Below are 14,929 nucleotides of genomic sequence, written 5' to 3' on the forward strand. Positions count from 1 at the left end.
AAAAGTATTGTTGAAATTAATAAGATATCTTTTTTATAGTATTTGAAACAAGAAACATCATTTGATAGAAAGAAAAAAAAAAGATAAATTCTTGAAAAAAAATGCTAACTTTTGAACATTCCCATAGAACATCCCAACCTCAAAAAATTTCATATAGATCCCATTTCTTCATGAAGGATGATTTTACCATTGATCACCTCCATCGTTAGTCTATTTTACAATTGGTTACCTTAGCACACCAACCATGCCAGCTTCGCATGTTGGTCGACAAGCTAGCAACACTAACCCTAGTCGCTTTCATCACTTTCATTACTCGTAGACCTTCCTTATCGTCGATCATAAGTGAGGAAAGAGGAAGTGCAGCTCGCATGCCCTTGCCTCGTCGTTGATTGTTTGGGAGGGGTTATCATAGGATGGGGTGTGACCTATACACCCTCATAATCGATCACGAGCAAAGAATGATAGTGGGCAAGCCCACATACAAAGATGAGCAAGAATAACGAACGAACGATTGTTTAAAACGAACAGACACGAAAGTGATTATAAGCCCGACGAAAATAAAATAAAATTTTTTTTTCAAACAAAATGAATGTTATAAAATTTTTAAAAATTAAAACATTACATAAGACTTTCTAAAAATTTAGATTTTTTTAAAAAATTCGCTCAAAATTTAAATCGTTCAGAAAAGAAATAAAAAAAGTAAAAAAAGCTTACGTGGATATTAACAGGAGGTGGATTACGGCGATGACGGTAGCAGTACAGTCCTTCCCAAAAAAAAACCAAACCAAGCGTCGTCGGTGTGGGGTTTTTTTTCCGGCGGTTGGAGCGATACCGACATGAGCGGTTGGAGGAAGGGAGCGACAGGAGGGTCCGTTACGGAGAGAGAAAGGAAGAGGACGAGACGTTACTCCGTCTCATCCTCCGTCACTACACCCGAGCTCTCTCCCCAACTGCTTACCAATCCCGTCCTGCTCCTCGTCACACTTAAATGCATATAATAAATATAAAACAACATACCACGAATGTTAGAAACCAGTCGCTGACCGAGCAATCGGTGAGAGGATACCGTCGACACGCCAACAAACTCTCGCGCGATTTTGAGAGCGAGATGTCATCAACGTGATGGCACCGCGGCGCCGGATGCGACCATCGCAGAGCGGTCGAACCTCGTCCTTCAAAACCATGCCGAATCGAATTAAATGGAGTTGGACGTTTCAGAAGGGAACAAAAAGGAACCAACAGCCTCCCCATACCTCTGTGACGCACCGTACTGCTACCCCGTCAGAGGGCCATTCGAGAAGGGGAAACGCGAGTTATTCCTGCGGTTGGAGTGGGAAAAGATTCACTTGCGCGCATCAGTATTTAAAGAAAGAAAAGAAAAAACAATTAATGCAATTCTCTTCGTACCCGGTCGGTAGTACTCCCACGTACTCGCCTTGTGGTTGGAGAAGTCGATGGGCCCCAGCAATCAACCTGGGACGGACCAGCTGTGAGCAAGATATTTATTATATGGCAAAGAGGCGCGAAAAGAGGAGAGGTAGAGACGGCGACGCGTGTTCGTCATCCAGCTGTACTCAATCAAACCGCCTTTCTGGTGGAGACCGGAGAGGCGGTCGGGTACGAGTAACGTCCTGTAACCGGTCGCGCTAACCGGTTACTCCCGGTATCTTCCCAACTCCCCTCCCCTCTCTCTCCTATATAAACTAACCCCGGTTGTTCTCATTTCTCTTCGTCTTTCCCTATTCCTCTTTCATCTTCGGTAACTCTCTCTCCTAAATTAAACGCAAGAAAAGAGGCGATTCGGAGCACCTTCTGCTCTCAGATCCATCGCTAGGGCTTGTGATCTTTATTCTTTTATTCTTCTCTAGTTGGGGGTAGTCGATCGAAGGATGTCGTCGATGGTGAGGACTTCGGTAGTTGGGCGGAGTAAGGGGATGGATCGGATCAAGGGGCCGTGGAGCATCGAGGAAGACGAGGCGCTGCGGCGGCTGGTGGAGCGGCATGGCCCGAGGAACTGGACCTTGATCAGCCGGTCCATCCCTGGGCGTTCCGGCAAGTCGTGCCGCCTCCGGTGGTGCAACCAGCTCTCGCCCCAGGTGGAGCATCGCCCCTTCGCGCCGGAGGAGGACGAGACAATCATCCGCGCCCATCGCCGGTTTGGTAACAAGTGGGCCACCATTGCCCGCCTCCTCTCGGGCCGCACCGACAACGCCATCAAGAACCACTGGAACTCCACCCTCAAGCGGAAGTGCAGCAGCCCGACCGCCTTTGCCGCCGCGGCCGACGGCGCCGGGGGATCCGCCTTGGCGCTGGACCGCGACGAGGAGACCGCGGCGCGGCCTCTGAAGAGGGCGAGCAGCGTCGGGCCAGTACTAGCGTCCGCTAGCGCGCAACTTTGCCTGAGCCCTGGGAGCCCAACAGGGTCGGATTTGAGCGACTCCACCCACCATGGCCACCCGGCAGCGGCGGCGTCTTGCATTTACCGTCCAATCCCCAGAACCGCCGGCATCACCGTACCCCCTTCCTCTTCTCCTTCCACTGCCACCTTCCAAGAACATGACCTTCAGATCGAGGCGACCGGCGTCTCCTGTACTGCGTCACCATCTTCCTACGCCAAGGACGATCCTTTGACATCGTTGACCCTATCGCTCCCTGGAACGGATCGAACAGTCACCTCCAACCAGATCCACCAGTGCCCTGATGCAAAGACCGGCGATGATCGGCCGCCGCATCGCCCGTTCCAATTCAGCGCCGAGTTGTTGGCGGTGATGCAAGAGATGGTCCGCAGTGAGGTGAGGAGCTACATGTCCTGTTTGGAGCAGAGCGGCATCACGCGCGCCCATCAGCCTCCTGAGGCGGCCATCTGCGACGCCGCCCCCAAGCGGATTGGACTCGTGAACATCGATTAGATTATCAGTCCTCGCTTTAGAACTGAACAGCGTAGAAGAAAGGCGGCGACATCGAATTTATTTTTTGTTTATTTTCCCTTCTTCCCTGCTTTTTTCTTGTTCTAAATCCGTCGTGTTCTGTTCGAACCAATAAGCTGATGTGATCTGTAAGACATGTTCAAAGAAATAGATAAGAAAAAAGAGCCTTTTGTTTCTGTTTCGTTTAATGTGGTCGGTCGGCAGAGCAAGAAGAACTGCCGTCAAAAGATGTGCTGTGGCTGGCGACAATTAACCGAGTCCCATGGTGATTTAAGACTTGGGGGTAAGCTGTTTCTTATCGTACTCTGCATTTGTCAAGACAGGATTACCTTCTACGACTCTCGGAAGACTGAAACAACGGCGGCTCCACGGATGTACCAGGTGCAAACACTAGACCAACGGTTTCTTCCATCTTCAACAGTGAGATATTTTTCGATGGGTCGCGTTTCAGAGACGGCTTAAGAGCAACAATAACAAATTACACTGATTAAGAACAACAACAAATGTCTTTGTATACCTCATGTTTGGAGTTTGCTCACTGTGGAGTCTTGATTAGTCTTCACAGTTCGACCGTCACATCAGAAGCAGATGGAACAGTTAGACACTGCAGCACTACTACCTGCCAACAAATGTATAACAATTGACGACCTGCTTAGAAAAAGACATTTCTTTTAGGTTCAACGGCTGACGAAATCAAAGGAAGAACTTTGACGAGAAATTTGGGGGCATGTCAAATCGTTGGGTAACTGACAGCAAAACAAACTGCGTAAGACACAAGACATCTCGTCACTGCAATAGACTAGCATTTGATAACAAGTCATTAGAACATCACATCAGTGCCGCCCACAATATTAAGGCCACCGACGTCTAAAAAAGTCAAACGACATTATCGATAGAGTTGCTGCATAATTACTTTTTAAGTTTGTCACGTCTGATGACCAATTTTACTTGCACAATTAACAACAAATTGAGCTTCAATTTAGTTATAAATCTCGAGAGCTTACATGAGTTACTCTTCCCCCACGATGAAAACACATCTTGCTTCACTATATAAAGGGCTGGCCAAACCGGATCAGACAAGAGCCGGATGAAAATAAGAGCTCGCTTTTGAGTGCGATCCATTAATGCTGCAACTTCTGTTTGAAACGTTCTGTGATTTCATCGAATCCTGTTGCAACCATCATATGTAAAAAGAAGAAACGTTCTGTGATTTTTCAGCAGTACCTTAAGACACCATGAAAAGTATGAAATTTCTACCAATTTTTATATTTCTACAGAAATATCCTGCTCTTGATCAGGGAAAAAGAGTATCAAGGAACAGCTTAAAAGCAAAAAAAGACAATAGGCATCACCTTCGAAAGGAAACCAAATCCAGACATGAAATGAGTCACCATGTACAAATATATACATAACGTAAAAGCCTTCTTATGTTTGCATTACATCAAATAAGGGTTGGCTGGCAAATACACTTGAAATATCGGAACCTTTTAAGCAGAAAACAATTATGCTAAGCCAGGCAAACAGATTGCTCGACAAAAAATTAACTTGTTTGCTTAAAGAAGAGTGATGAGGAATAAAAGTCCCATATATGCATGAATTTCCAATCAGCAGCCAACTTTAATTTCAAGCATTATGTCTCTTAGTCCAAAGACCAGAGCTCTCTGGTCATAGAAGGATTTATGGTAAATCATTTGAGTTCAAGATGAAACATAAAACACCATAGAATTGGAATAGGAAGTATTGATTTCTATATTTCAGCATCGTACCTTCTCTGCAAGAGAACCCATGAAGACTCATCTATGGAAAACTCATTCGGAGACGATATTTCTCTACTGCTCAGAAAACTATCCAAAACCCATTGTCAATCAGAGAGGCAAGCTCTGAACACCCCTGAAAAGTAAGATATATAATTACAGAGATGTGTGAATCCTAGGCCTCACTAATTTCTTAAACCGCGGGCTGCAACTAGCGATGCCAAACCATAGAATCATGTCTCCGAGATGGTGATATAAAACACCAGGTTATGGCATGTATTTGCATGTGTTAATGCTCACAGAAATATGCAGAACAATATATCAAAGAAAACTATGCTCCAAACTTGCCTAACACTATAGAAATAACTTATTTCTGCAAAATGGAAACCATACGAAGCATAAAATAACATTATTGGAAAAATAAAGTATAAAAGCATTAGTAAAACTATTAAAAGTCCCTTTTACATGGAACATAAACAAGCATACTACAAAATCATAAGTATAAACAAATAAGAAACAAAGTCTTAAAAGATAGGGAAGTCATACTTGAGAATTTTGCGAGTTGCTTCCTCTTCCCCGACATCATTAAGTAATTCAGACAAAAATGAATAAATATGTAAAATAAATGAAACTTCACACACGCAGCTCTAGCAATAAAGCGAGTAGTGACTAAGTGCATCAAACCTACTCACGTGGTGTGGATAAAACAATTTCTTTCTTTTTTTTTTGGTCAGTGTGCATGATAAAATATTAATTAATACTGTGAACAAATAATTTGGCCCTGCTTATCATGTATCATTTACATCTACAGGCATCATTAGTTAGCTAAACATCAGTGGCTTTAAATATGCACTATAAGTGCTTCTCAAAGACTGAGCACATTTGAGAAACCTAGCTTTCTTCACATTATTATCACATGTGTTATCATTTATGACGTCACCCTAATTCATAAGCTAAATATATCAATGCTGCTTCTCTTTTCATATATTCACTCAACCAAAAACTTCTAAATTCTATAATGTTCTCCAGAACTCAAGTTCAGAATTAATCTCATGTAAGTTCTCATAACAATACAAAACCACTATCTGCAAACAATATAGAACTTGGACAACAATTGAAACCAGAAAATATTTTTTATGGATGATCTTTCAAAAGCATGGAAAATAGTCTAAAAATAATAAGCTTGATATACTTGTCATTAGTGCATAACTTCAGTAATTTAATATCTTTTATGTTGTCCCCAAAGAGGAGAAAGCATCAAAATTTTTATTCTTGGCAATAGCGCCAAAGAAAAAGACGCTAATTTTTATGCACTAATGAACAATATTAAACCATAAATGAAGAGACGAGAAGTAGAAGCACCATAAGTAGCCCTTAATCTCATAAAAATATAAAGGAAAAAAGAAATTAGAGATCCTAAAATCAATTAAGAAAAGATAACAACCATGGCAGCAAAGATGTAAGTTAAAATAGGAGGCCATCTATCATGTCACGATTAGTTCAATGGAAACAAGGAATCTAGTAGATAAAATATAACTCCGAAGTATAAATATCAAGATTATCCAGAAGGGTAATTCATTCACCAACAGTAAAATGCATCTAACCAAGACAGACATGTCTTACATAATTCAAGACTTACTTATAGTGGGCTTCTGCAGATTAAGACAGTCTAGTTCATTTACTTATCTCCTTTCTACATTAGTATTAGCCCCTTACAAGGGCTATATTCTAGATTATGCAGTATCCAGTTTCTAACTGCACACATGACGCCTTCCACTCAAAAACTTAGTATCTATTCAAGTGCAGGAATAAATGTTATATATGCTTCCACACATTTTATCTGATGGACACAAGTGAACACATTATTCTCCTTAAGATGTCCCCACAATTCTCATCCTACATAGGATCTGGTAAATGTTCTCATACTATATTCCCTGATTTTAGCTTCCCTTTATTTGTGAAGTTCCTGATCCTCAAATTGATGATTTGCCCCCCAAAAAAATTCAAGTCGATAATGCTTGTCCACATAAAAAAATTTCCAGGGCTACATCCTTGTTTTTTTCTTTTTCACCTGAAAACAGGGCTACATCTTTTATATGCACACCACTTCCACTTTTATTCGATAGCATACTTGAATCACACATATGTTTGCATACATATATTTGACTTCTAACACAGAAGATAACTCGTGTTATAATTCAGTTCACTCAGTTCAGTAAACCAGCGTCCATGTCATGCATACACAAAACATCTTCATAGTAATTCCTGCAACCTAAGCTCAATACACTACAGCCTTGGACAAAAAGTGATCTGTCATCCTAACTGTATACTACGTCCATAAATCACTATCAACCACATGATGAGAAACCAAATTCCGTATTCATGCTTTCTATAACCAAGATTCAAAGATCCAATTGCAGATATCTGTTTCCTATGACCAATTGTTGAACCAGAATTAGTCCATTTCTTGCCACGACGCCACACCAAGAAAGAAAAAGTTGAGACACATCGATTCAAGATCGTTACTGATATGGCAAAAAATGGCAATGTGACACGTCATCCCCCTGACCAACGCACTGCCCGAGGCTCGCCATACCCTGCAGCAGCTCGGCCTCACACGCAACCGAAGGCACAGTCCTGCCCTGCAGACAGCTACATCAGGTAACATCAAACCCCCTCTATAAATACCCCCGAGCCCTTAGAAAAAGGGGGATCACACACTCAACAGAGGGAGGTTTCTCCTCCTCCTAAACCCCCTCCACATCTTTCTCTAACTTGATCGTCGGAGGGGTCGGGCCGAGCTCCTGGCCCGACCTGTGTGCAGGTGCGAGACGGTGTCGCCTCTTCCTGGCGCTGTGGCGAAGCTTCTTCCCGACCGGGACGACCCGACCTCCCGACTTCTTCCCGACCGGGACGACCCGACCTCCCGACCCGAACCACCGAGCTCGGCTGCTGAGAGACCCCGAGGAGCGCCCCCAAGGAGATCACCGCCTTCCGGACCCGGACCAAGCCGCGACGGCCCCGAGGCCACGGCTAAAAAAGTTACTTACACTAACATAATGGCGCTAGAAGGAGGGCCCGAAATGACGGTACGTTAGCTTTCTCCTTGGTTGCTCCGCTGCAGCCGACCTACGCCAGCAGCAGCAGCGACTTCTGGGGCCGGTCTCGGCTCCTCGGCCTCTCGGCCACTCGGCCCCACGCGCGCGGCCAACCCGCGCGCCTCGGGCCCCTCGGTCCCACGCGCGCGGCCACCCCGCCCGCGTCCCACGCGCGCGACCAGCCCGCGCGTCCCGAGCTCCTCGGCCACGCGCCCGACCAGCTCGCGCGTCCCGAGTTCCTCGGCCACGCGCGCGACCAGCCCGTGCGTCCCGAGCTCCTCGGCCACGCGCGCGACCAGCCCGTGCGTCCCGAGCTCCTCGGCCACACGCGCGACCAGCCCGTGCGTCCCGAGCTCCTCGGCCACACGCGCGACCAGCTCGCGCGTCCCGAGCTCCTCGGCCACGCGCGCGACCGGCCCGCGCGTCCCGAGCTCCTCGGCCACGCGCGCGACCAGCCCGCGCGTCCCGAGCTCCTCGGCCACGCGCGCGACCAGCCCGCGCGTCCCGAGCTCCTCGGCTACTCGGGCGCGGGCAGGCTGGCCGTGCAGACGTGTCTCGGGGTTTATGGAGCCGAGGGGCACGACGCGGGCGTACTGGCGGCACTGGTCTGTCTCGGGAACATGGAGCCAAGGAGCACGACGCAGGCGGCTGGCGGCGCAGGTGTGGTCTCGGGCATTACGCGACCGAGGAGCACGACGCAGGCGGGCAGACCGCGCAGGCGTGATCGTAAGGGCCATGCGACCGAGTAGCACGATCAGGCGGGCAGGACGCGAGGACGTGGCCTCGGGCACCACGCGGCCGAGGAACACGACAGGCGGTCGGGCCGCGCCGAGGTGGGTCTCGGCAGAGATTGGCCGAGGTGCTCGGTGCAGGCAGGCTGCGACCGAGGGACGCCGCTTAGGCGGGCTTGGCAAGCATGGAGCTGCGGGGTTCGGCGCAGGCAAGCCGCGGCCGAGGGGCGTGAACCAGGTGGATATGGCCGTGGAGGTCGGCGCGGGCAGGCTGGCCGTGCAGACGTGGCTCGGGGTTTATGGAGCCGAGGGGCACGACGCGGGCGTACTGGCGGCACTGGTCTGTCTCGGGAACATGGGGCCAAGGAGCACGACGCAGGCGGGCAGACCGCGCAGGCGTGGTCGCAAGGGCCATGCGACCGAGTAGCACGATCAGGCGGGCAGGACGCGAGGACGTGGCCTCGGGCACCACGCGGCCGAGGAACACGACAGGCGGTTGGGCCGCGCCGAGGTGGATCTCGGCAGTGATTGGCCGAGGTGCTCGGTGTAGGCAGATAGACCGCGCATGGGGCCGAGGCAGCGCGCAGTATGTTGGCTGCGCATGTGGCCGAGTGGCCGAGGCAGTGCGGCAGCTGCGTATGTGGCCGAGTGGCCGAGGCAGCGATGCTGCTTGCCGGCCGCGCATGTGGCCGAGGCAGCAAGGCAGCGTGTTTGCATGAGGCCGCTCGCTGGCTGCGAACGAGGCCGAGGGGCCGAGGCAGCGTGCTGGCCTCGCATGAGGCCGAGGGGCCGAGGTAGCGAGGCAGCATGTTGGCTGCGCATGAGGCCGAGGCAGCGAGGCTGCGTGCTGGCTGCGCACGAGGCCGAGTGGCCGAGGCAGCGTGCTGGCTGCGCCCGAGGCCGAGTGGCCGAGGCAGCGAGGCAGCGTGTTGGCCGCGCATGAGGCCGAGTGGACGAGGCAGTGAGGCGGCCGCGTATGTGGCCGAGTGGCCGAGGCAGCGATGCTGCTTGCTGGCTGCGCATGTGGCCGAGGCAGCAAGGCAGCAAGGCAGTGTGTTTGCATGAGGCCGCTTGCTGGCTGCGAACGAGGCCGAGGGGCCGAGGCAGCGTGCTGGCCTCGCATGAGGCCGAGGGGCCGAGGTAGCGAGGCAGCATGTTGGCTGCGCATGAGGCCGAGGCAGCGAGGCTGCGTGCTGGCTGCGTACGAGGCCGAGTGGCCGAGGCAGCGTGCTGGCTGCGCCCGAGGCCGAGTGGCCGAGGCAGCGAGGCAGCGTGTTGGCCGCGCATGAGGCCGAGTGGACGAGGCAGTGAGGCGGCCGCGTATGTGGCCGAGTGGCCGAGGCAGCGATGCTGCTTGCTGGCTGCGCATGTGGCCGAGGCAGCAAGGCAGCAAGGCAGTGTGTTTGCATGAGGCCGCTTGCTGGCTGCGAACGAGGCCGAGGGGCCGAGGCAGCGTGCTGGCCTCGCATGAGGCCGAGGGGCCGAGGTAGCGAGGCAGCATGTTGGCTGCGCATGAGGCCGAGGCAGCGAGGCTGCGTGCTGGCTGCGCACGAGGCCGAGGGGCCGAGGCAGCGTGCTGGCCGCGCATGAGGCCGAGGGGCCGAGGTAGCGAGGCAGCATGTTGGCTGCGCATGAGGCCGAGGCAGCGAGGCAGCGTGTTGGCTGCGCACGAGGCCGAGTGGACGAGGCAGTGAGGCGGCCGCGTATGTGGCCGAGTGGCCGAGGCAGCGATGCTGCTTGCCGGCTGCGCATGTGGCCGAGGTGGTCTCGGGTAGGCTGTGGCCGAGGAGCTCTCGGGTAAGCCATGGCCGAAGAGGTCTCGGGCAGGCTGTGGCCGAGGAGCTCTCGGGTAGGCTGTGGCCGAGGAGGTCTCGGGTAAGCCATGGCCGAGGAGGTCTCGGGCACGCTATGGCCGAGGTGGTCTCGGGTAGGTTGTGGCCGAGGAGGTCTCGGGCACGCTATGGCCGAGGTGTTCGGCGCGGTCGGGCTGGCCGCGCGCATGGGACGCGGGCGGTTTGGCCGGTGCGTGAGGCGCGCGGGTTGGCCGCGCGCGCGCGGGACCGAGGGGGGTTTGGCCAGGAAGCCGAGGCCGACCCCAGAAGTCGTGGTGCAGGTCGGCTGGTCGCGCGCGTGGGACCGAGGGGCCCAGGCGCGTGGGTTGGCCGCGCGTGCGGGGCCGAGTGGCCGAGACGCTCGGCGCGGTCGGGCTGGCCGCACGCGTGGGACGCGGGCGGTTCGGCCGCGCGCGTGGGACGCGGGCGGTTCGGCCGCGCGCGTGGGACGCGGGCGGTTCGGCCGCGCGCGTGGGGCCGAGTGGCCGAGACGCGGGCGGGCTGGCCGCGCGCGTGGGGCCGAGCCGCGCGCGTGGCCGAGGAGCTCGGGACGCGCGGGCTGGTCGCGCGCGTGGCCGAGGAGCTCGGGACGCGCGGGCCGGTCGCGCGCGTGGCCGAGGAGCTCGGGACGCGCGAGCTGGTCGCGCGTGTGGCCGAGGAGCTCGGGACGCACGGGCTGGTCGCGCGCGTGGCCGAGGAACTCGGGACGCGCGAGCTGGTCGCGCGTGTGGCCGAGGAGCTCGGGACGCACGGGCTGGTCGCGCGCGTGGCCGAGGAGCTCGGGACGCACGGGCTGGTCGCGCGCGTGGCCGAGGAACTCGGGACGCGCGAGCTGGTCGGGCGCGTGGCCGAGGAGCTCGGGACGCGCGGGCTGGTCGCGCGCGTGGGACGCGGGCGGGGTGGCCGCGCGCGTGGGACCGAGGGGCCCGAGGCGCTCGGGTTGGCCGCGCGCGTGGGGCCGAGTGGCCGAGAGGCCGAGGAGCCGAGACCGGCCCCAGAAGTCGCTGCTGCTGCTGGCGTAGGTCGGCTGCAGCGGAGCAACCAAGGAGAAAGCTAACGTACCGTCATTTCGGGCCCTCCTTCTAGCGCCATTATGTTAGTGTAAGTAACTTTTTTAGCCGTGGCCTCGGGGCCGTCGCGGCTTGGTCCGTGTCCGGAAGGCGGTGATCTCCTTGGGGGCGCTCCTCGGGGTCTCTCAGCAGCCGAGCTCGGTGGTTCGGGTCGGGAGGTCGGGTCGTCCCGGTCGGGAAGAAGTCGGGAGGTCGGGTCGTCCCGGTCGGGAAGAAGCTTCGCCACAGCGCCAGGAAGAGGCGACACCGTCTCGCACCTGCACACAGGTCGGGCCAGGAGCTCGGCCCGACCCCTCCGACGATCAAGTTAGAGAAAGATGTGGAGGGGGTTTAGGAGGAGGAGAAACCTCCCTCTGTTGAGTGTGTGATCCCCCTTTTTCTAAGGGCTCGGGGGTATTTATAGAGGGGGTTTGATGTTACCTGATGTAGCTGTCTGCAGGGCAGGACTGTGCCTTCGGTTGCGTGTGAGGCCGAGCTGCTGCAGGGTATGGCGAGCCTCGGGCAGTGCGTTGGTCAGGGGGATGACGTGTCACATTGCCATTTTTTGCCATATCAGTTACCATTGATCGCAAAGCATCTATCGGTGACCACAACGATGGCACAATCAAATCTCACACATGGTCGCCACGGAGGCAAGAGAAGATGACACAAGGAAGAGGTCGGAAACCCTAATGTATAGGACTCATGGAGACCTTTGCTTCGTTGATGCGAGGGCAGTAATAGGGGAGGGTGTTGTTGACCTAGGCGAAGGCACATGGTTCAGTGGCCGCGTCTCCTCCGCCGTCTCCCTCATGGTGGTCTACTCTTCGCCGCTCGCTTCCCGTCATCGCACTCCCCATCACTTCCTTCTTTTCACCTCACAGCCCCTTTCCCCCCGCCGCTTAAAATGAAAATTTGTATATTCAAAAAAAATAAATAAATAAATAAATATATATATATATATATATATATATATATATATATATATATATATATATAGGGATAGACTTTTTTTCAATTTGTAAAAAATAAAATATATGAAATATATATATTATTAAGGAAAAGGTCGTTAACGTCTAGGTCAGTTCGATATGGTTTGCACCTATGTGCACAGTATTATCTAGACTATCTCACTTGTATGAAGAGGTTTTTCGATTTGATCTCTCACACACACTTAATTAGCAATTCGATATATTAAAATATGGATTTGAATAGTTTGAAAAAAAGGTAGAGCTTCCCCTTGTTCGAAATATGTTTTTATAACTTAAATGATGAGAATGTTGTTTGATATTGTTTGTCATAACGGAAGAGAAGAAAGTTTGTGATTGTCTTCGTTGTCATAATAAATGAGAAGTAAACTTATGTTTTCCTGCTTTGAATCTTTATCTAGTAGATGGATGGAGGGTGACTTGGATCTCGCGTCCCAACCACGTGTTAGTTGATGGTAGATTCCCTATCATTTATCTTCATAAAGGCATGCTTCAAAACTCTAACAAAAGAGGTTTGAAGCGCGTCATTTAATTTATGCAGAATGGGAGTGTTCGGGATCTTATATTACAGGTCGGGTTTTCTCGATTCACATATCTCAAGCACGTTGGGCCAACGTTTCTACCATAGTGGATTTCTCTTGACGCGGGTTGGGTTTCCCGACTCATGCGTCCCGGGCACATTTGGCCTTGCACCTCTACCATAGTAGAATTTTCTTTACATGGGTTGGGTTTTTCGACTTATACATCTTAGACACATTTGGCCTTGCACCTTTATCATAACGAATTTCTCGTTACACTAGTCGAGTTTTCCGACTCATGCATCTTTGAAGCATTTGGCTTGGCCTCCGCCGTAACGAATATCTCTTTATGCTGGTTAGGTTTAATCGACTCACGCATCTTGAGCGTAGTTGCCATGGTGCCTCTACTATGGCAAATTTACCATAGCACGAGTTGAGTTTCCCGACTCATGCATCTCGGGTATATTTAATCTTGCGCCACCACTATAGTGGATTTCTCTTATGTGAGTCGAGTTTCCCGACTCATGCGTCTCAAGCTCATTTAGCCTTGTGCCTTTGTCGTAGCAAATTTATTTTTATGTAGGTCGAGTTTTCCAACAAACTCGTCTTAGGCACATTTGGCATTGGGACTATGCCATAGCGGATTTCTCTTTATACGGGTTAGGTTTCCCGACTCACAAGCGCACTTGGCCTTGCGTTTCTATCATAGCAAATTTCTTGTTAAGCACATCTAGTTTTCTAACTCACACGTCTTGGGCGCATTTGACCTAGTGCCACTGTTGTAACGGATTTACCTTAGCACGGGTCAGGTTTCCTAACTCATGTATCTCAGGGGCATTTGGCCTTGCACCTTCACCATGGTAGGTTTATCCTTGCATGGGTCAAATTTCCTAACTTACATGCCTTGAGCTCATTTGGCCCTACACCACCATGATGGGTTTATCCTATTGTGAGTCAATTTTTTTGACTCACATGCCTAGTTCATTTGGCTTTGCGTCTCTATCGTGGTGAGTTTATCTTGGCATGAGTCAGATTTCCCGACTCACACACCTAGGGCTCATTTGGCCATACACTGTCATGGTGAGTTTATCTTAGCATTGGTCGGATTTTTTAACTCACACGTCTCGGGCTCGTTTGGCCCTATGCCTCCACTGTTGCTGGTTTATTCTAGCATGGGTCGGATTTACCTACTCATGCCTTGGGCTTATTTAGTCCTGCACCTTCATCACGGTAGGTTTATTTCCCAACTCATAAGTCTCGGGCTCATTTGGCCCTGTGTCGCCATGGTGGGCTTCAAATTTTTTCTCTATTGTAGTGAATTTCAGGTCCTCTCTTTATCATGATGAATTTCAAATCTTCCTATCGTGATGGGCTGTAAATCTTTCCTCCATCGTGATAGATTTCAAGTCCTCTCTTCGTTGTGGTGGATTTTTGATCTTAGTGTCATGGTGGGTTTTGAGGTCTTGCTCCGTCATGATAGATTTCAGGTCCTCTCTCTATCATGGTAGGTCTCAGACCTTCCTGCCATAGTAGGCATCTTGTGATTTACCCTCGACGAGACACTTATTTTGATCTTGATAAGAGAGAGATAGGTCTCCTCCTTCTAAATCCTCTCTTTTTATAGGGTGAGGTTCATTCTTCTATCTGAGCCTTCAGAGTCTATAGTCTTCAAAGCCTCGAGAGTTTTTAGCCTCACCCCGAGGACCTCATTAGGAGTATCTTCCCCCTGGCCTCGGTTCTCGATATAGTGGATCCATCTTTGAGTCGTTCATCCTGATGTCAGTTCTACTCTTCTGTCTCAAGTCGGGATGTCTCACCTCTTTCATAAGTTCTTCCCGATCCTCTAATCACCAGTCAATCGAGATTTGTGCTCCATCTTCGAACAATCAAAGAGTGGAGGAGGTTGGGTCCTCTTCGTCGGAAGGGGCTTCTCTCGTGATCCCGAGGGTTCTTTGGGACTTAAGATTCTATGAGGAGTTCTTATGATTATAATTCAGTGGTGAGCGCATCTCTCTTAGATCACCTTTGAAT

General features: G+C 51.3%; 1 protein-coding gene and 1 long non-coding RNA gene across 2 annotated transcripts; one reads left to right on the top strand and one right to left on the bottom strand.

The window, feature by feature from the left end:
* Positions 1 to 1,725: 1,725 nt before the first annotated feature.
* Positions 1,726 to 3,103, top strand: LOC135623503 (transcription factor MYB77-like). Its single transcript, XM_065126551.1, has one exon. The coding sequence runs from the start codon at positions 1,890 to 1,892 to the stop codon at positions 2,907 to 2,909; it is 1,020 nt and encodes a 339-aa protein (XP_064982623.1). The 5' UTR covers positions 1,726 to 1,889; the 3' UTR covers positions 2,910 to 3,103.
* A 791-nt stretch (positions 3,104 to 3,894) lies between these two features.
* Positions 3,895 to 12,280, bottom strand: LOC135622200 (uncharacterized). Its single transcript, XR_010491004.1, has 3 exons — positions 11,973 to 12,280; positions 4,694 to 4,817; positions 3,895 to 4,095 (listed from the first exon to the last, which is right to left on the bottom strand). It is a non-coding gene; the product is annotated as an uncharacterized LOC135622200 (long non-coding RNA).
* Between the last annotated feature and the right edge of the window lie 2,649 nt (positions 12,281 to 14,929).

Source organism: Musa acuminata, chromosome BXJ2-9, assembly GCF_036884655.1.
Source record: "Musa acuminata AAA Group cultivar baxijiao chromosome BXJ2-9, Cavendish_Baxijiao_AAA, whole genome shotgun sequence".
NCBI classification, from domain to species: domain Eukaryota; kingdom Viridiplantae; phylum Streptophyta; class Magnoliopsida; order Zingiberales; family Musaceae; genus Musa; species Musa acuminata.